General features: G+C 39.3%; 1 protein-coding gene across 3 annotated transcripts in view; it reads left to right on the forward strand.

The window, feature by feature from the left end:
- NGLY1 (N-glycanase 1) overlaps positions 1 to 15,416 on the forward strand; it is a 48,174-nt gene extending 32,758 nt beyond the window's left edge. Inside the window, exons 8-12 of one of the 3 annotated variants that reach the window (XM_032488392.1) lie at positions 1,231 to 1,341; positions 2,541 to 2,705; positions 6,911 to 7,096; positions 13,918 to 14,095; positions 14,475 to 15,416. In XM_032488392.1, coding sequence (XP_032344283.1) covers positions 1,231 to 1,341; positions 2,541 to 2,705; positions 6,911 to 7,096; positions 13,918 to 14,095; positions 14,475 to 14,650 — 816 coding nt within the window. In that variant the 3' untranslated portion in view covers positions 14,651 to 15,416. The remainder of the gene's footprint in view (positions 1 to 1,230; positions 1,342 to 2,540; positions 2,706 to 6,910; positions 7,097 to 13,917; positions 14,096 to 14,474) is intronic. The other 2 variants (XM_032488402.1, XM_032488396.1) reach the window with 2 other exon arrangements.
- The last annotated feature ends 5,687 nt before the right edge of the window (positions 15,417 to 21,103 follow it).

Consider the following 21,103-nt stretch of genomic DNA (forward strand, 5'->3'; position numbering starts at 1 on the left):
TGAGTAGTATTCCATTGTGTGAATGTACCATAGTTTGTTTATCCACTTGCTGTTGATGGACATTTGGGTGCTTTCCAGTTTTTACTATTTCAAGTAAAGCAGCTATAAACATTCAGCACAAATCTTTAAATGGACATATGCTTTCTTTTCTCTTTGGTAAATGCTTGGAAGTGGAAGGACTGAATCATATGGTAGGTGTATGTTTAACTTTTTAAGAAACTGCTAAACTGTTTTCCAAAGTGATGGTGACATTTTACATTCTCACCAGCAGTATGTGTGAATTCCCAGTTTCTTCATATCCTTGCTGACATTGTCGTCTGACTTCTTCATTTGAGTCCTTTTGATAGATGTGTGGTGGGATCACGTTGTAGTTTCATTTGCATTTCCCTGTGGACAATACTGAGCATCTTTTTATGAACTTACTTGCCATCCATTTGCCCTCTTTTGCCCATTTTTTTAAAAATTAGGTTGTTCATTTTTTTATTGTTGAGTTTTAAGAAGTCTTCATGTATCCTGAATACAAGTCCTTTTTCAGATACATGCTTTGCAAAAACTTTCTCCCTGCCTGTGGCTTGTCTTTTTATTCTCTCAATGATTTTTGAAGAGAGGAAATTAATGAAGTCCTGTATATTTGTTTGTTCTTTTGTAGATCTTGCTTCCTGATATTATATCAAAAGAACTAGGCTTCCCAGCCCAAACCACAGTGATTTTCTCCTGTATTTTCTTTTAGAAGTTTTATACTTTCAGCGTTACATTTGTGTCTGTGATCCATTTTGGGTTAATGTTTGAACTGAAAGTCATCATTTTGCATATGGATAACAAATTGTTCCAGCGCCGTTTGTTAAAAAAAATTATCCTTTCTCCACTGAATTGTCCTTGCACCTTTGTCAAAAATCAGTTCATAATATATTCATTTACATTCATAATTTACATATTCAGTACAGTGAAAATGGAGTTTTTATTTGTTGAATTTTGTGAAATCAGCTTTGTAGATACATTTTAAACAGCTACATGTTCTGAAAATTTTATCCCATAATCATAGTCTTTCTTGGAAGTGTACCCATTAGAAAATGAATAAAAAGTACATTGTTTTCAATTTTTTCCCCACAGGTTTTAAACAAAGGATACTATTTTTAAAATTCTATTTAAGAATTACTTACATTCTAGGTATTTAGCAAATTAAGGTTGATGATTGCAATCTTGTTAAGTATTTGTATCTTGTAATTCAAGGTGGTTGATGTCACTTGGCGATATTCTTGTAAACATGAAGAGGTAATCTCCAGAAGAACAGAAATTAAGGAAGAGTTACTTCGAGAAACTATTAATGGACTTAATAAGCAGGTATGTGATGGGCATTTGTCATTTTTGAGAGGACATTTGAAATTCTTTAATCAGGAGTAGCCAATTTTTAACCTATTGAAGTTCTTAAAATAGTAGCATTATTTTGCAAACAAAAACATTTAAATATGTTAAATATCTTCCTGTTCGTTGAAAATTTTGAGGACTCATTTTAAATATCATGGGGGTGGGGTTTTTTTGCATTAAATTGTCACATCTCAAAGATTAGTGAAACAGAATTTCAGTATATGTGATACTTGACATAAAAAAAGTATGTTGCCTTGTTTTTCAGAGTAATTGTGTCTCGAATATAATTGTACACACTCACACTCAGCACTTGTCCATGTATGGAAATTTCTGAAACAAGGCACAGGAAATTGTTAACAATGACTATTTCTGGGAATAGGAATGGGAGTCCAAAAGGGAAGTTTCAGCTTTGATTTTATACCACTTCGGCAGCACTGAAGGTTTCACTATATAGATGCATGTTATTTTTCATGATTTAAGAAACAATGAATTTTGCTTCCGGCAGGCAGTTAGAGTAGGGAGGATCACCTTGCAGGGCCTGAGACTCAAGGTGGATTTCATTCTACCTGGAATTTCACTTTTCTTCTAGTGTGTGGCCCTTCCGAGAGCCTAAGCTGAAAGCCTGGAGTATTTACTAGAGCCTTGGAAGGCCCTGAACTCCAATTATTTACTCCCCAGCACTGAAAATACTGCTGCAAATTCTGCTTTGTGCTTTAGCCTGTTCTGTGCCTGGCTTTTTGTGCCACTTAATAATTGGTGGATGCCTGGGGAGAAGAGGCGCTGTTCAGGTCACGTGTTTATTTCTTCCCTTGGGATCTTAGCCTCCTCAGTTCTGGCTACCTCGGTAGCTTTCTGCTGTGTTCAGACGGGGGTTGGTATGTGCGTGTCGTGTGTGTGTGTCCTGCCTCCCTCGCTGTTGCTAGCAGGACAGTTGGTCTGACACAGGCATGGGAAGTATGGGTGTTAAATGATTTCTTCACATAAAATTGGTAAAATTGTTTTAAGTTTCCACAGTGTGTGCCCTATTTTCCAAATAATTATGTGTATGAAAATAAAAGTGGTTACTTCTTTCAAGATCCTGTTAAAATGCAATGCCTTAATTATATTCATACTTAGAGATGGACCTCTACATTCCCCTAATTTTAATGACTCTTTTTTTCAAACATGAATTACAGAGGCAAATATCTTTGTCAGAAAACAGAAGAAAAGAACTTCTCCAGAGGATAATTGTGGAGCTTGTTGAATTTATATCTCCCAAAAGCCCTAAGCCTGGGGAACTTGGTGGAAGGATATCTGGGTCATTGGCGTGGAGAGCAGCCCGAGGTGAAACGGGTCCAGAGGTATTTAACTCATTACAGCGTGATGATCTCCTCACTTTCCCACTTCCTGTCCAGTGCCCTTTACGTACAGAAAAATGCATTGGCCATGACCTTTCCATGAACTTTTCAGAGTAATTGTTTAAAAATGTAAACATTTGAAGAGAACCAATTATTGATTGGCATAGTATAATTACATATAAGAGTTTAACAAAGCAGTTAAAAGAGTTTTTTTATTGATTACCTTATGTAAATTTCTAGTGCCGTGTAACTGTTACCGTAGTACATAAAAATGCACAAAGTGTAAGTGTACAGCTTAACAAATTTTCACAGATTGTGGTTACCCCCTAACCAGAATAAGAAATAGACAACCAGATGTCAGAAACAACCATGATTTCTTTTCCAGTCACTACCTTTCACCCCTAAGAGTGACCGTTGTCCTGATCTCTAACATCTTGGACTAGTTTTGCTTGTTACTGTGCTTTATGTAAATGGAATCATATAGGATGTACTCTGTTGTGGGTGGTCTTTTTCTCCTAACATTAGTGAGATTCATACTTATTGCTGCATATTTATAGTATGTTATTCTCATTGCTGTATAATATTCCACTGTGTGAATATACTATAATTTATCCGCATCACTATTGGGTATTTGGATTATTTTTCGATTTTAGTTTAAAGCTATGCTGCTATGCTATTTGTAATAACCAAGACGTGGAAGCAGCCTAAATGTCCATCAACGCTCACACAGTGGAATATTACTCAACCATAAAAAAATGAAATGTTGCCATTGGTAGCAACATGGATGGACCTATAGACTGTCAGAACAAGTGAAATAATGAGACAGGGAAAGACAAATATTATATGATCTCACTTATATGTGGAATCTAAAAAATAGTACCAATGAACCTATTTACAAAACAGAAACAGACTCACAGACATAGAAAACAAACTTACGATTACCACAGGGGAGGGAGATAGATTAGGAGTAGGGGATTAACAGATACACACTACTGTATATAAAATAATAAAGCAACAAGGATATATATTTACCATATAGCATAGAGATATATTCAGTATCTTATAATAACCTAGAGTGGAAAATAATCTGAAAAAAATATATATAACTGAATCACTTTGCTGCACACCTGAAATTAACACAACATTGTAAATCAACTGTACTTCAATTTAAAAAAATTGTGCTGCTGTAAACATTCACAGACGTGTTTTCAGTGAATGTGTGCATGCGTTTCAGGTAGGTGCATACCTAGGTGCAGAACAGCTGGGTCGTGGAGTATGAGGACGTTCAGATGCTGCCAAACAGTTTTCGAAAGTGGCTGTGCCAGTTTACACTCTTAGCAGCAGCAAATGAGATTTTTCTACATCTTTGCCTATGATCTTTTTCTTGTTAGCATATCTAGTGGTATATAGTATTATTATATGGTGGTTTTTAATTTGCATTTTGGTGCTGACTAATGATGTTGAATGTTTATTCTTTAAACTTTTGGATATCCTGTGTTGTGAAGTCCTGTTCAATTCTGTGAAAACTTGATGAAATGCAGTGGGATAAATAATAGAATCTGTGTAATGCAGCTGAACAAAATGTTTATTTTTTATTATATACTTGCATACATCTGGTTTTGGCTAGAAATTGTTGATGTGAGTATTATTACATAGTCAAACTTATTTTAAGATATTATCATTTGATTAATCCCCTGAAATTAAATAATGCACAATGAAAGTGTAATTTCTAGAGTTAGAGGCTAGCTGAAAAGCACTGTGCTCTGTGATGGGCGTTAAAGACGTGCAGTAGACTGTCCTTTGCCCTTAGGAAGCTTAAAGTTGACTCACTAAAAAGCATTTAATATAAATGTCTAAAGATATATAATGAAAAGTGCTTGAGAAGAAAATAATCCATCACAGTAGCAATATCAAAGGGTTCCAAAGTTTTGTTTTTCTTAATTTGTGACAACTAATTTCTCTAATAAAGAAATATGTCCCTAAGGGGTGAGTTATCCCTAATAAACTATATTTGCTTTTTAATTTATCCCATCATCTTTAGCTGGCAGTTCGAAGTATTGGTTGAACCATAGAATTATAAGGTCTAAATTCAAAAATATTTCAGATCACTGCTGATGCAGTGCAAGTTACAAGTATAAATCTAAATGAAGCCAATTTAAAAGAGCTACTGTAATTCACAGCTGTGTTCAATTTAAAACATGGGTATTTAGGTCTTCGTTTCTTTTTCTTTTTATGGATGGGTGTGCTTCCTCTTGCGTAGCATATAAATTGATTAAACTTTAAAAATATGAACTGGGTCATGTGCTGCCCAGATTGTTTTCGCTTTTGAAAATTTCTAAAATTTCTCAATTACTGGAGACCATATGAGGACCATGGATTTAAAAAATGATTCTTGTCTTTAGAATTAGATGTTCGTTTTAAAAGTATATTGAAAAATATCAGTCCTAAAAATTTAGGGAACTATACCTTGAAATCAATCGGAAAAAAAGGAAATACTGGTGATATCATTTTCATAAAAAAAAAGTTTTATCCTAATGTTAGTGTTTAAAGAATTCATGAAAGACTAAGTTTATAAATGATACGTTCAGTAACACTTATTTTTCTTTTCTCTTTAGTAATCAGTTAATTTTGGTAAAAATAGTAGATAATGCTACCTTAAAATTTTAATTCCATTTAGTTATTGTCAATGCTCTGAAATATCTTTGCTAAAGAAGAGAAAAAAATGAACTGGGAAGTATTGTTCTATGCTTGTTTTAAAGTGCAGTTTACTAATTCATAGTGATAAAGTCACTCTCTAAAAATGATAGACTGCTTTTTTCTGACCTTATCTGTTCGGCAGTAATAATCACGGGCTCTACTAGGGATTGTCGTTTTGTTTATACATTTGTAAATACTCTTCTCTTTCCAGCTCTAAGATGTTTTATAGTCTACTTAGTGATCCTTGTACATTTGAGATTTCTATATTGTTTAATACCTACTACCCAATGTTTAACAAAAAAAAAAGCATCATCTATTACCTTGATTGATTACTAAACTGATTAGTAAAAAGCAAGACGTTGACACAGACTAGAGCAGTAGTTCTCAACGGTGGATGATTTTGCCCTCCAGGAGACATTTGGCAACGTCTGGGGACATTGTGGGAGTCACTACTGAGAGGGGCGGTACCACTGGCATCTAGTGGGTCAGCGCTGCCAAGCAGCCCGCAATGCACAGGGCCCCCCCACCAGGTGGAACGGCCTGACCCGCAGTGCTGCTGTGCTCATGTCCAGAGGGGCGGGAACGTTGTGTCGGGCACGTGAAGACACAGGATAGATACATCGTCTTTCTCAAACTCTAGAGCCACTCAGTGATTTCAGGGGACTATTTACATTAAAATAAATGTTGATTTATTTTGTAGTAGAATACAAAATTTGCCTGGAATTTTAAGGTAAAACATGAGCTTTTGTAGCAGTTTCAGACGTGCTGAAGATTGTGTCCAGCTGTCCCTTCCAGGCACTCTCCTACCTTTAACTGTCAGGAAAGGACACTGATGAAGTGGCCTTAGGCTGAGGCCTGAAGGATGAGAAAGAATCAAGTATATGAAAAGTAGAAAGAATGGCATTCCAGACAGAGGGAACAGCTTGTGCCAAGGCCCTGAGGCAGGAAGGAGCTGACCCTTGTAAGGCACTGAGGGAAAAGTAGCATGGTGGGAGCACAGAGACAGGAGAGGTCTGGCTGGAGAAGGAGGCAGGGGACGAGCCTTTCAGGGCCCTGTGAGCCTTGGTAGAGGTTTGGAGCTTCGGTACAGTGGGAAGTCAGCAGAGCGAGTTAAGCAAGAAAGTGATGTATCCCAGTTTACATTTTTTAAGTCACTTTCATTGCTCTGTGGAGAGGTTAAGCCTTGAAAGTGGAGAGTGAGCTTTTGGAGACAACGGCAGTAGTCCAGTTAAAAGATGGTGGTGGTGTAGGAATGAATTCACGCTGACACTAAGTCACAAAAGTGTAAGCCAGAGCTACAGTTTACATCTCTTGTTTTCTGCTGAGTGGTGTTTGATGCTGTGTCAGCATCATACTGATCATATTTAACCTATAAAATATTTTCCAGAGTTTCCAGTGGCACCGATTTTTCATTTTGAAGTTGAAGGAATCTCTTAACTATTATACATAGTGGTGCCTCTATGTATCTGTTTTCCATTACATTAAAAAACTAATTCTGCTTTCTTTTTAAGAGTAAAGAAATCGTGTTCATCCCCTCTGAAAATGAGAAGATTTCTAAACAGCTCCACCTTTGCTATAATGTTGTAAAAAACTGTTACGTCCGAGTTTCAACTAATAACCAAACCATTTCTGGATGGGAGAATGGTGTGTGGAAAATGGAGTCCATATTCAGAAAAGTTGAAACAGACTGGAACATGGTAACTTAATGCATGGAACTGTTTCAAACCTTAGTCATTTTTTCAGACAAATATAGATTGGCTTCATTTTCCAGCCGTGCATAATGTGAAAACTGGTATTAGAATTATTTTTAGTAATCCTTAAACCTGGAGAAGAAAACTCTGCTCCCAACGTTTAATCAGAAGTCTATTAGAAATTTGTGTGTTTATATCAAGGAAGTATCCATTTTCATCAAAGAAGAATTTAATTCTTTCATGGGGAAAAATAATCAAGTGTATGACCAACTCATGTGACTGATTTTCACGTGAGTATGTAGAGTGTATTTTTATCCAGTTCCTTCACAGATATGTATTGGTTGCCTGCTAAAGGCCGGCTGTTAGGGACTGCAGCAGATCTCGTCCACGGTCCCCGAGAGCTGAGCATCTGACATGCTTTCATTTCATAAGAATGTGGATGATCGAGCAGCAATACTGGTCATTTCTTCTCTGTGTTTTAAAAAATAAAGCAGAAATGGATGCTAGGAGTGTAGTAGTTCATTATAACAACTTGAATGTTACTGTCACATGTCATCTGTAACAAGTAAAGAGGCTTTGCTTTTAAACTGCCCTACCCCTTAGACGCACCAAAAGTAAGCTCAGAGCTTTTCGCATGACCGCAGGAGAGCCAACCATATTACTGATAGATTTCATTGGAGTGAATGAACTTATAAGGAGCTTTAACTTGCTGAGTGAAGGGTGAGAAGGGAAGTTGTTCAGTTGTAAGACACTGAATAGATTTAAAAAGTGAGTCACAGATTAACAGCTGCTGGTGCATATGAGAATCTACAGCATGGTTATCACTGTACCAGCCATTAATCAGTATAAAAGGCTTACAAAGGTGAGGTCCCTGTGGTTTTTTTTAATCATAGTGTTTTGTTCTAAACTTATTTTGACCATCTTTTTTGTAGTAAGCCAAGAATAATTTATAGGATTATTGAGATTGTAGATGTAGGTACTTTCTTCTTTAGTTAAAGAAGGGCATAAAGTGTAAAACAAGATAAATTTTAAAATTTCAAGATGTGTGTGTCTGTAATTGACTATGTGGTTGCTGAGAGAGAATGAACTACTTCTGAAGACTATCGTTACCTTAAAAATTGCTCTGAAAAGAAAGCAGGACAGGATAGACATGGTATTTATCCAAGGACTAGTCTATGCTTGCTGAACTGGAGAAAAAGCACGCCTTCCTTCCAGCCCCAGTGCTGATGGAGAAACCAGCGATGTGCCTAGAAACAGGCCTCATCTGTGGCATGTTCTTCTGTGTCCTGTTGATGAGTTTGTTCATCTGCAAATGTGTACTGGGTGCGTGTTGCACCAGGCGCTGTTCTCAGCTGCGTGGATGAGAAGATGAAGATACAGTTTCTGCCCTCGCAGTCTAACAGGAGAAGCCGAAGCACGAAGAGCCGTCTGAACCGCGATGCAGGGAGCAGCAATGAGGAGATCGCACATTGCCATGGAAACAGCAGGAGGGAGTAATTAGACCTGGCTGTGGGAGCTGGGCAAGGCTCCAAGGAGCGGGCGACACTGGAGCGGGCGCTGAAAGCAGAGAGGGTGTTCGTGAGGCAGGGAGCAGCAGGCACGCAGCGTGGAGTCCGAGGCGTGCGTTGAGATCTTTAAATAGATCATCATAGATCATCGAGGCCAGAGAGGGTGTACCGTGTGGGAATTTACATAATGTAGACGAGATGTGAAGGCCATTAAATACAAAGCAACACCTACTTAAGTAAGTTTATGCCTACATACTTTTTTTTTAAAGCTGAATGAATATTTCCAGTTAAAATATTTTGTACTAAATGAAGAAAAATACTAGAATCATAACTACCCTTGCAGAGACTAGTGGATAACTCAGAAGTAGTATATTGCCATTAAATCTTGAATTTTTCACCTAAATCAGTATTTTTGGTTCTGTTCTAGCTTGTCCCCAGTTAGGGAGTCTCTAACTCCACTAAAGAGTAGAAGCGTATTTCCACCACACCTTTCCTTAGTGATCTGCAGGCAGGAGTCGTGACAGATCGCATGAAGCCTGCCCTTAGGTGTTTAGAACGGGTTCGTACCCCCTCAAAGAGGCAGCCTCCCAGCAGCACAGACACTCACTGCATTTTGCTACTTAGCAAATGTGCTGTTCAGTGATGTCTGGACTTGAACATAAAAAGCTAAGAAGACCAGACTACTTTTTAGGAGGAAGGTGATAACATCTTGGTAAAGTGATGTTAATAGCTTCCTATCCAGTCTCCCTGCATCGCCCTGGTCCCTTCAGAGATGTTCTCCGTGCTGTGGCCAGAAGAACATTCTCAAGACCCCATCTGCTCCTGAGTGCTCTCAGTGAGGAGCCGCTCCAGGCTCTCGGGGTCCGCCCTTGCTGCCGCCTCGCCCTCGCCTTGCACCAGGCTCCCCCTGCTCGCCACGTTGCAGCTGTCCTGCCCTGCCCCCCTCTCCACAGAACCTCTTTTCTTTCCTTTTGGTTAGAGTTGTTCCTAGAACTTAGCATAAGCCTCATTCCCTCCGGTCCAGCCACCCAGGTCCTTTTTCCCCTAATCGACTCATTGTGTCATGTACTCTCCATATGACGTTTATTCTATGAATACATGTGAGAATAGCTTGTTTATACTGTCTCCTTCTAGACTGTAAACACTTCCCGGGCTTCTCCTGCGCACTCTTGTACTCTCGGTATTCATAGATCTAGCGTAGTGCCTGGTACGGTGAACGTTTAGTAAAGCTTGGCGGATATGAGAAAGCGGTTGAGCATTTATGGCATACATTCTGCACCCGCCGGGGGCTACGTCGCGCACCATGGATACTCTCTTCTTGCAGACTGTGTCCCTTGGGTGTTCTTAGATGCTCAGCATTTTTGAGCAGTTCCATCATTCTCTTTGTCACTGGAGTCATTTTAGCACCTTTAGGTGTATGGCATTACATACACAACTGAGTCACTCAGTCATTCAGCAAATGAGCGCGTTGTCGGACGCTGTGCTCCGCACTTAGGACGTCTTGGTGAGTTAAGAGGCAAGCCCAAGGTGAGCACAGACTTGTGTAGGAGGAAGACACGTGGACCAGCTGTTCAGATCAGTGGGGTGGGCACTGGGAGAATATGGGTGTGTGTGAGACAGAGTATGAGCCACTGCCTTGAGCCAGGCCTTGCAGAAGACGTAATATCTGAGTGCACTTTTAGAGGAGAGAGTTTCTCAGTGTGGGGACAGGATGTGGAAGGGGTGGGTGTTCTGGGGTGTGAGAAATAGTGTGTGCAGAAGTACCGACGTGAGAAACATCTGGCACATTTGGAGAAGAGGAAGTCGGAGGGAATATGGGGAGAATACTGGGAAGCTGACTAGAGAGGTGAGCAGGTGTCAGGCCTTGCAGTTACACACTAGGAGACATGCAGGAGTTCGGGCAAGGGAAGGACGTGATCACGCTGGCGATCCAGAGGTGGCTCCGGGGCCTGCAGGCATGTTAATAAGATTAAGTGCAGTGGGAACTGATCGTGTTCACATTGGACCTCAGTGAAGAAAATTGGAATAACCGAAAATAAGATTCATGAGCAACACAGTTCGCCAGCATTGGATTAAAATTTCCTGAAATCCAGCTACCCTGCTGGGTGTCTGTAGGAGGGACTGACTGCATGGTGTCTGCTGTGTGGTGGACTTCATTAGAGTTCATCTTAGCAGCCTCAGCGGAATGAGAATTTTAAGCGCATACTGACGAACAACTTCAAACAGTGCAGTACAAACTGAACCTCCAGGAAATCAAAGCAGCGGACTGACCAGCCTGGCAGGTAGTAATCAGAAAATCTTTATGTGAACATCTTCCCGAGAATGTGAAATACAGAAAGAAGCTGACCTGCGGATTGTTCTCAACCTTGAAAATAGTGGTCACAGCCACAGCCCTGTATCACCTGTGTACATTGTGGAGCAGGATAACTTAGATCTGAAACCAGAGGCGCGCTGGTCTTCTTCCCAGCCACAGGCTGAGATGTGCCTTTATGTCCTGACAGAGGCCACCAAGGGGCAGGGTGGATCCCTGAGCTGGGGGCTGGTACTGCTGTATAGATCTCTGTCTGTAGGAGAGAAACCATGCCTTGCGATTGACTACCACTGCTAACGTAGGGTAATGACACTCATCCCTTAGCGGTCCCACCAATTCGGAACCGAGCATGTAGAGCTGCACACAGTAACTGACACCTGTGAATTTAACAAGCCAACAGGCAAACATCGGTCTAAGGTAAATCAAGGAGTTAGGGACAACCAGTTACCAAAATGCTTTTTCCCCCTTTAAACCAAACAGTTGACTATTTGAGAAGTTTATAAAGGTTTTTTTTCTCCTAAACAAATTATAATTACTGGTTCCATTGCTTTTACACCTAGACAGGACCACAATTGGAGGTTTATGTAAATCCTGTTGTTTTGGTACATTTCAAATTACCAAACTGAGTATATAGTTGTTTTTGGTAACATTCTACCATCTCTAAAAATGCTGAGTTAAATAAGTTGGTTAAGATGCTACAGACAGAATATATTGTATCAAAAAGATGACATGAATTTCCAGTATTAATAGGGTCTGATTTATCTCCATATGCTGTTTCTTTAGTCTAAGAGAACCTTTATTTGCTCCTAATATGTTTGAAAATTTATTTAAGCATTTAAGAATTCAGTGATGAATTCCATCTTATCCTTTAACTTCTTAAGAGTTGTAAAAACCTGATGCCTTTAGGGCTGAAAAATGTTAAGTCTTAGAAAAAGCAATTCTCAGACATGTTCAACAGCTATCATAAACCTCTGACAGTTAAAAACAATTCTGGACCAGACTCACCTGATACAATTGAAGCAATTCTTGGGGTAAGCTAGAAATGGGAAGTTAACCTGACTTCAGCCTATCATATATTATATGCCTACACTTTGAGAGGGGCCATTTGAAGCTACTGAGCTCTGAAAACACACAAGCGTAGAGGTAGATATTGAGGCATAAATTTAAGTATGTTTAATTCTTAAGATTACCTCCCCCAGTCTTTTAGTTTCTTCCAACCACCTTTCTTCCAGTAACCTCTATGTTTGGCTCATCTGTTCCAGATGACTCCCTTTACTAAACACTCCTTCGGAGGAGTAATTAAGTTATAGATAGTCCCAGGTGCCCAGTAGTTTCGCATGGGTGAACCTGACAGCTCCTGGGGAGCAGGGTGCAGCCCTGAGCCCAGGCTCTCCTTAAACATAGCTGTAAGGGGAGCATGCGGTGGGGACACGCGTCAGAGGTGCCGGAGTGAGATTGGACGTGAGCAAGCACTCAGCAGTAGCACACATCGAGGTTTGCTGTGCAGAACAACAGTAGACCTGTATACACATCTAGTCTAAGGACTTTTAAGTCATTTTCCTTGGAGAGTGATTGTTTAATGGTTTATTATCTCCAGCTTACTGATTCTAAAAACTCAAATCAGCTGACGTATTTAACCTGGAAGAAAACTAGCTGTAGGTTGCTGAATAGAATATCAATAGAATGCGAGCAGTAATTGACTTTTTCTTTGGTGACTGAACACTAGAATAGTATGAGTAGATTGTTTCCATGGTGAATGTGTTTCATGTACTTCCAGTTATTTCCCCCTGAGAAGTAGATTAGGTGTTTCTGAACGGGTGTATGTATGTGTGTGCATGAGCGCACATGTGCAAATTTCTAGTGCTTAAATACTGTTTATTAGATCCCATGAATCCAGAACTATGAATCCAGTTTCCCCGGAGAGTTTGTGATTTGGTTAAGTTAGATAATATAAGCACACCTGAAATAAAATAGTTACGCATTTGGGTAAAGGAATACTGGCAGTTGAAGGTGGGATGAAATTGTGGAGGACCATGAAAGCTAATAGTTTGTGTTTAATGCATGAGGCAGGTACTTGCTGTATGTTCTGGACCAAGCAAATTATATGAAGGAAGTGGGATTTTAGAAGCATTAGACAGTTATAGAAAGAGGAGTGTAAAGTCTTGCCTGTGGTGATAAGCGCAGTCTAAATGAGGAAAGGTTCCCCCCCAAGACTTCTTTCAAAGAAATGCATGGATTATTGTGGGAGTTTGGGCATTAGGGATAAATGATGAGACAGTCAGGTTCTTAGGGGTTTGAGCCTGGGTGAGTGGAATTGCCTGTACAAGACCAAGGCCATGGATGTCAGTTTCCATGTCAGTGTTTGAAGAGTGTCGATTAAACTGTGAGAGAAGATGGGCTGGAGGCAGCCAGTAAACCCGGGTGCCTTAAACAGTACATTTGAAGCGGTCAGGGCATTGATGATGAAGGCATGGGAGCTTACTCTTCAGAGGGGCAAGCGGGGGCCTGGGTATTACCTTTTAAAGCATTACTGTTGCTTAGCAGTGACTGAGGTACCAACATGGTGTAGAGGATATGGCCCATCTCATTCGAGGAAAGCTTACCTTAAAAATCCAGACTTAGAAAAGAAGACAAATCAAGGAATAACTAACTGCATTTAAAAGGACTCTTCATTTTCAGCAGGATTCATTATGAAGTTCATTTTAAATAGCTGGACTTATTAATTGAAAAGACAGTGTGATTTACCAGAACCTGGGCAGCATGGAGCCTCAGAGCGATACTTACTGAGGCCCTCACATTCAAATAATTTCTTTCATTTGTAGCAAAAGATGCTATAGGAAAAATTGCTAATAAAATGAAAAGATGTTAGAAGTAAAAATCTTTTCAGTGGGAAAAATCAGATTTTTAATAACTGTGAGTAGTACCTGTGACAATGAGACTTTGACTGGATGTGTTTTCTGCACAGCCTCATTATTTCTGACAGTTCCTTTTTTCTCTCAACTCTGTAGGTGTATTTAACCCGAAAGGAAGGATCGTCTTATGCTTACATTTCCTGGAAGTTTGAATGTGGGTCAGTCGGCCTAAAAGTAGATGACATTTCCATTAGGACAAGTAGTCAGACCTTTGAGACTGGAACAGTGCAGTGGAAATTGCGATCCGATACAGTGCAAGTACAGCTGACAGGTGGTAAGCATTTGACTGGAGAATTAATTGTGACGTGTGTATTTAACACTCTGAAGAGTAATTGTACTTATTTGATATGTAGTTAAGAGTTTTTCTTACCCTAGAGTTCATACTGTTACAGTTAAAAAAAAAACTGTTTAAATTAAAACCCATATAACCTCATTGTAATAGAATGGCTTAACGTTTTTTTACTATGGAACACAAATGGAAGGAGAAAACTCATTTCTTTTTCAAAGGGCACATTTCCTCCATAAAGAATAATTTTTATTTATTTTCTAAGGGTTGATTTTTTTACCTATAAGGCAGATATATAAAATGCATCCCAGAACTCTCTCTTTATGTTCTTACCAAAAGCAAAGTGTCATTTTTCTTCCTCTAACAGATAAAACTCTTCGCTCCTATGGTGATTTTTCCAGTGCCACTGAAGTTATTTTGGAAGCAGAATTAAGCAGAGGAGATGGTGTGGTTGCTTGGCAACACACCCAGCTGTTTAGACAAAGCTTAAACGACCATGAAGAAAATTGTTTAGAGATAATTATAAAATTCAGTGACCTTTGAGAACCTGACCATTATAGAAAAGCTGGCCATAATCAAGGACTTAGCGTGTTCTAAAGTAGTCTGTCAGTCCCGTGCATGCTTAACTGTCAGTTTGCTGCCCTCTGCTAGCATATTTCCTTGTTGGCTATCCATCATGTAACCCTCATGAAAATATATCTTTATACTATGGACAATAATGAAACCTCGAATTAAAAACTCCCTTACATATGTGACTATAATTTGGAGTAAAGTCTTACTGCCCAACTATGAGATTTTCATCTGAAAATTGTTAAGTGTATGATTTTAAAAGTAAAATGAAGGTGTTCGTGATTAAATGCTATTCATGATTATGAAGAAATCTTAAGCTGCTAATAGTAATTTGACAGTCTCTGATCAGCCATTAATTTCTTCAAAAGTAATTGAACTACATTTCCTAAGATTTTTAATTTTTAATAAATGTGAAAGTAGAGTATCTCATAAGTTACAATGCATGAAAATTTTTATGATTGTAAATACATAGTCATTTAAGAAATAAAATGAATTATTTTGCGTTACATCTTCTTAGTGGTTACTTTGGCTAAATAAAAATCTTTAATAAGTATGTTAAACATTGAAAACTGCTTGAATAGACAAGAGTTATGAAGATATTTAACAGTGACTGCATAAATTCAAAAATACATTATAAATCTGTAATCTGTGGACACTTCAGAAAATGCTTTACTTTTGAGTTTACTTTTGAGTACTTTTATCTACCTCATTGAATAAAATGTTTATTCTTGACTTTGAAACTATGTAACTACATCATTCAGCATTTATACACTGTATCAAGAGTTTTTGTATGTGTTCTCTATAACCTCTCCAGTTAAATTTAGTGTATATTTGTTAAGTGTTTGTGGGCAAAGGTGTTGTGCTGGCATCATGAAGGTGGCAGCAGCCCGTCCGCGAAGACTTTGTGATGCTGAAAAGTGAGCTCTCAGATCTTCTGACAAGAAAAGTATGTTCTCAGACATTCTCACCCTGTGCAGCTCAGTAGAACAGTTACATGCATTATAGAATATGTACTAAAATCCTGAAACAGAGGTCTTTTATTTTCTTTTTAATTGTAGTCAAACTCTGCTGAGGATCACTTTCTTGCTAAAAAGTTACATTTTTTTTATAAAAGTAGCTTGTACATCTAAATTTAGTAATGTCTTAATATTAGAAAGTTTTCTGGAATTTTCAAACTCTTAAGTTAATCATACAATGTCCAAATACATAAAGTTGGAGAGCCTTGTCTCTTCCCTGTCTTGAGATGTTTGGTCTGAGCATGGTGAGTATTTGGATGATCAGATGGACCAACACTCTTCGTGAGAAAACCTGGAGCTCAACAAGCAGTCTTACAAAGATGGTAATAAAAATAAACTCAGTGCACTTTGTCTGTGAAAGGAAACATTCTAATTTTTCCTGTGGCTTTACGCAGAAAAATAAAGTTCAAATGTCCTATATTTTTATAGAGCTGAACTGTTAAAGAGAAAAGTAGTCGGCACACTTCTTAAATGCGTTCCATGAGTTTTAACCCCAGGGTACCTGACACGTGTTAATACTTTATTATGCAGACAAGTTTGGAAATAGTACGCGAGGTACGGGACAGGGCACTTCTCAGTAATGTGTAAAGCTTAGTGACAGTACACTGGTAAGGCAAGAGTAACTAGGGTGAAGAGGGGCTGACGGTACAGATCCCCTCAATAAACTGGCCCTGATATTAGCTGCACTTTTTATAGCAGTCACCTGGGGTCTTACTTGAGAAGCACTCAGCCTGTTGTGACTGAAGGGGGGATGCGAAGCACCGAGGGAGTGACGGCAGCAGGTCCTGGAACCACGCTCTGATTGGTTAGCCTTCTTCTGCCCTTGCTCGCTGCCTAAAAAGGGTTTATACTTTAGCCTCACGAGGGATTTTACAGACAGTCTGCTTTTTGTTGCAGTGTTTTTTTTAAAGTAAGCCCTTTGCTGGAAATCACATTCTCAAGATGAACAAGAAGTTACAGCTGATGTTTTGATCGATTTACAAGGAAAAGGAGTGCCTCAGGTTAAGGGAGGGCTGGAGAACATGTTGTCATGGACTTTCAGGGTAGGAAGCGTTGTTAGATGTAATTTAATCCAGACGCCTCACTTTTCACCGAGGAAGCGCAAACACAGAGAAGTTAAATGGCCTGTCTAAGCAGTGCAGTGGATTAGTAACATGGGCAAGACGCGCTCTTACACTCGGTCTTTGTGTCTGCTGATCTGCCGGGTTCAACAGTTCACACAGGGTCAGGATGCCTTGGAGTTGCAGACCTGTGTGTGGGCTGCTGTTCTAGTAGGTGTTTCATGAACGTTTCATGAATATAGATTCTTTGATGGCAAAGTTCAAGTTGGGGAGATACTAAAATTGTTATTAGGTACAATGATTTTTCTAACTATAGTGAAGCTTTTCTGGAGAATAAATTATAATGTGGTAATAGATTACTCTAGATATATATGCTTTGGTATTTGTGTAAATTTCTAAAAAGTTTCTACAACAGTTAATTGTGTTTTGATTTCATAGTTCAAGCACATACACTTTGTGACAAGCTCTGATCAAGGCAGTATTCCTTCCTAAAATACTCACGGGAAGAAAGAGTAAACCAACACAAGCCATGATTGGCATGATTCCCCTTAGTATGTGTTCGGGTACATCATTTATACTGACCAAAACAGTGCTTTATTTCTGATAGGAGATTTAGAACGGACCTAAACTCATAATGGCCACCTTTTCAGTGTCTGTTAAGTGCCAGTGACTTTGGTGTCTCATTGGCTGATAGTGGTCTGTATCATAGGCGGTCTGTCTGGTGCCCATGAAACGGAGAGGCTGAGTGAGAACCAGCAGCCGAATACCTGAGTGTCTGACAGCCATTTCCTGATCACGACACCGCAAGTGAAAACAGAGGTTGAGACCTTGCTCTAGTCACTTAATTTTCTAAAGACATCATCTGAGATCAACAAAATTGGAGCAGCATCCATAGTCAGCCAGAAAGGGCCTCTGAAGAGCTAAAATAAATAACCTGTCTATCCTAATCTAATAAAATAAAAGTCTAACCACGAAAACCCATGTCAGAGGGCATTTGGGGTTGTCACTCAAAGTCTGTTCTTTACCAATTTTAAATGTTTGCATAATGAAAGCCATTTGTTAAAAATTCAAATGACAATATTATAAAGTAGAAATGCTGCCTCCGCTCCCTACACGCCACCATTTTTTTGGAGGTAACGGTCAAAATTTTTGCATGTGTCTTCCTAGAGCTTTCCTCTGAATTTTCATATTCAGACATAACACACACTCAAAATCAGTATTCACGTATTTGGTTTTTTCTTTTCGTGTAAATGGAAGTGTATTTTCTTATTTACTTAACAGTGTGTCTTAGAGCTGTTTCCGTGGTCAGTCATAGATCTGCCACATTCTTTTTAACCATCGTATTCCTGAATTTATGCATTCCCTTACATAGGTTTCCCCCTCTTTTTTTGTTATTGCCAATACTACCGCAGTGAACATCCTTATATACTTGTCTTTCACATAGAATATATGCAAAGATATATTGCATTTTAAATCTTACTGTCTACTCTCAAATCACCCTCTAAATGAGGTACACCAATTTACATGCCCAGCAATAGTCTATCAGGGCTCCCATTTCCTCCCATTCTTGCCAGAACTGAATATTGCTGTTGTGGTAGCCAGCCTCCCATGATCCTCACCTCCTGGCTTCCATGTCTTTGTGTTGTCCCTTCCACACTAAATTAGAGCTGGCCTGTGTCCAATAGAATATGGTGGAAGTGACCATGTGGTATATGTGGGGCTTGGTTGTGAAAAACCTTGCTTTCTTGGACTGCTTGCTCAGGAGGAGGTCAGTTGCTATGCCAGGAGGCTCCCTGGGGGCCTCTCTCCAACCTCCAGCAGCAATTTGGCAGCAGCAGAAGTGGATCCTCCAGCCCCGAGTCCAGCCTTCAATGACTGTAGATTCATAAGAATGAGTCACCCAAGTTGGAACTGCCCAGCCAAACCATGACTGAATTCCTAATGCACAGAAACCAGGAGACCTGGTGAATGAGAATTTAAAGACACTTTCAGAGTGATTTGTTTATGCAGCATTGGATTACTGTTATGGGCTGAGTGTCCATGTACCACCCCCAAAATTTGTATGTTGAAATTCTAACCCCCAAAGTGATGGTATTAGGAGATGGGACCTTTGGGGGATAGTTAGGTCATGAGGGTGGAGCCTTCATGAATGGGATTAGTGCCCTTAGGAGAGGAGACCAGAAGAGCTTGTTTCCTCTGCTCTCCAGCTGTGAGAACACGAGAAGCTTCCACAACTGTGAGAAATAAATGTTTGTTATTTAAGCCCCCAGTCTATGTAATTTGTTTCTGCAGCCTGAACTAAGATAATTAAAACAGCCTTGCTATTTTTGCTGATCTGATGGGTGAAAAATACCTAGTTTTGACTTCCATTTCCTTGATTACTGTGAGATTAAAATTTATCATGTTCATTAGCCAGTTTTGTTTCTTTAAATGTTCTATATATACAGTCATCACTCAGTATCCACAGGGGATTGGTTCCAGGACCCTCCACAGACACCAAACTCCAAGGATGCTCAAGTCCCTTTAATAAAGTGGCATAGCCTATGCACATCCTCCTGTATACTTTAAGTCATCTCCAGACTTATTAGGCTTCTGCTGCCTAATACAATGTAAAAATGCTATGCAAATAGTTGCTGGTGTGAGGAAAATTCAAGTTTTGCTTTTTGGAACTTCTGGAATTCTTTTCTGAATAGTTTTTTTCAAAGAAATCATTTTTTTTTCATTGTTTTAATGGAATGATTCTTTAAATTCTATAATGCTTTACAATTTTCAAAAGTTTCACACACATGATTTTATATAATCTCGTAATAACCCTTTTTTAAGTCCCCTATCCCTGTATCCCCACCCCCTTCTCTCCCCACTGGTTACCACTAGTTCTCAAAATCTGTGAGTCTGCTGCTTTTCTGTTTTATTCACTAGTTTGTTGTATTTTTCAGAGTCCACATATAAGTGATATCATATAGTACTTGCCTTTCTCTGTCTGACTTATTTCACCTAGCATAATGCCCTCCAAGTCCTTCCATGTTGTTGCAAAATTTCATTCTTTATTATGGCTGAGTAGTATTCCATTGTATATACATACACCGCATCTTCTTTATCCATTCATCTGCTTTTGGACACTAAGGTGGCTTCCATACTTTGGCAATTGTAAATAATGCTGCTGTGAATGTTGAGGGGCATGTATATTTTCGAATTAGTGTTTTTGTTTTTTTAAGATGTATACCCAGGAGTGGAATTTCTGGGTCATGTGGTAGATCTATTTTCAGTTTTTTGAGAAACCTCTGTACTGTTCTCCACAGTGGCTGCACCAGTTCACGTTGCCACCAACAGTGTAGGAGGGTTTTTCTGAATATTTTCGACTCACAGTTATTTGACGCCACAGATGTGGAACCCAGAGATATGGAGGGCTGACCATGTTTGCCTGTTGAGTGGGCCCTTTGTTTTGATAATCATTTCTAATACCCAACTCTTCATGGTTGCTTTCTTTCATATTGGTTTATGCTTGTGTAAAGATTGTGGCATTCTATCTCTATAGGATTACTAATCAGAACTTTGCCAGTGGTCTGGTCTGTTAAAGAATTACCTCCATTTTCTTCTGGATCATATCATATTGTTCCTCTGGTTTTCTCTTCCACATTATGGATTTTCCTTAAATGTGGGATGGACTATATTTACGACTAAGCTGTTAATATCAGGTAGCTGGCCTGGGTTTTCTCACCAGGCTGGCTGTTTCTCCGTCAGGACTCTTCGTTGGTCTGGAGGCTGACCACACCGCACCGCAGAGCCGCATTCGTGGTGCGCGTTTCAGGCCCCCAGCGGGCTTCACGGCGGGCTGTCACCCCATCCCGCCCTGCTCAGCGTTCATCTAGATTCACTTGATTCAGGGATATTCTTTTCCCCTTTTCCCCTTATGACCTCATTTAATTTCTTCCTTAGATAAGACACATAATTCCTAAGTCAAAACTATATAGTAAGTGGGAAGCACAGAAGTCTTGCTTCAGTTGGTGTTCTGTTCTCCCACCAACCTCACCCTCATGGCTGACTATATTTATTCTGGTTTATTCTATTTTTCTTTTTGAAAATATAAGCAAAATAACTTTTTTCCCCTTTCCATCACTATAGACACTGTACTATACTCCTGTTTTGCACCTCACCTTTTTTTACTTAATGTATCGTGGCACTCTTTGTATTTTAAAAGCTTCCTTATCCTTTCTACAAACACGTAATATTCCTTTGAGTGCATGACTGTTCAACTGTTGAGCTGTTTCCAGTCTTCTTCAATCAACAATTTAAAATTATGTTAGTAGATTTACCATAAAATCTGGATTTCAGCTTACATTGTAAAGTCA

The sequence above is a fragment of the Camelus ferus genome, chromosome 1, assembly GCF_009834535.1.
Source record: "Camelus ferus isolate YT-003-E chromosome 1, BCGSAC_Cfer_1.0, whole genome shotgun sequence".
In the NCBI taxonomy this organism is placed as follows: Eukaryota; Metazoa; Chordata; class Mammalia; order Artiodactyla; family Camelidae; genus Camelus; species Camelus ferus.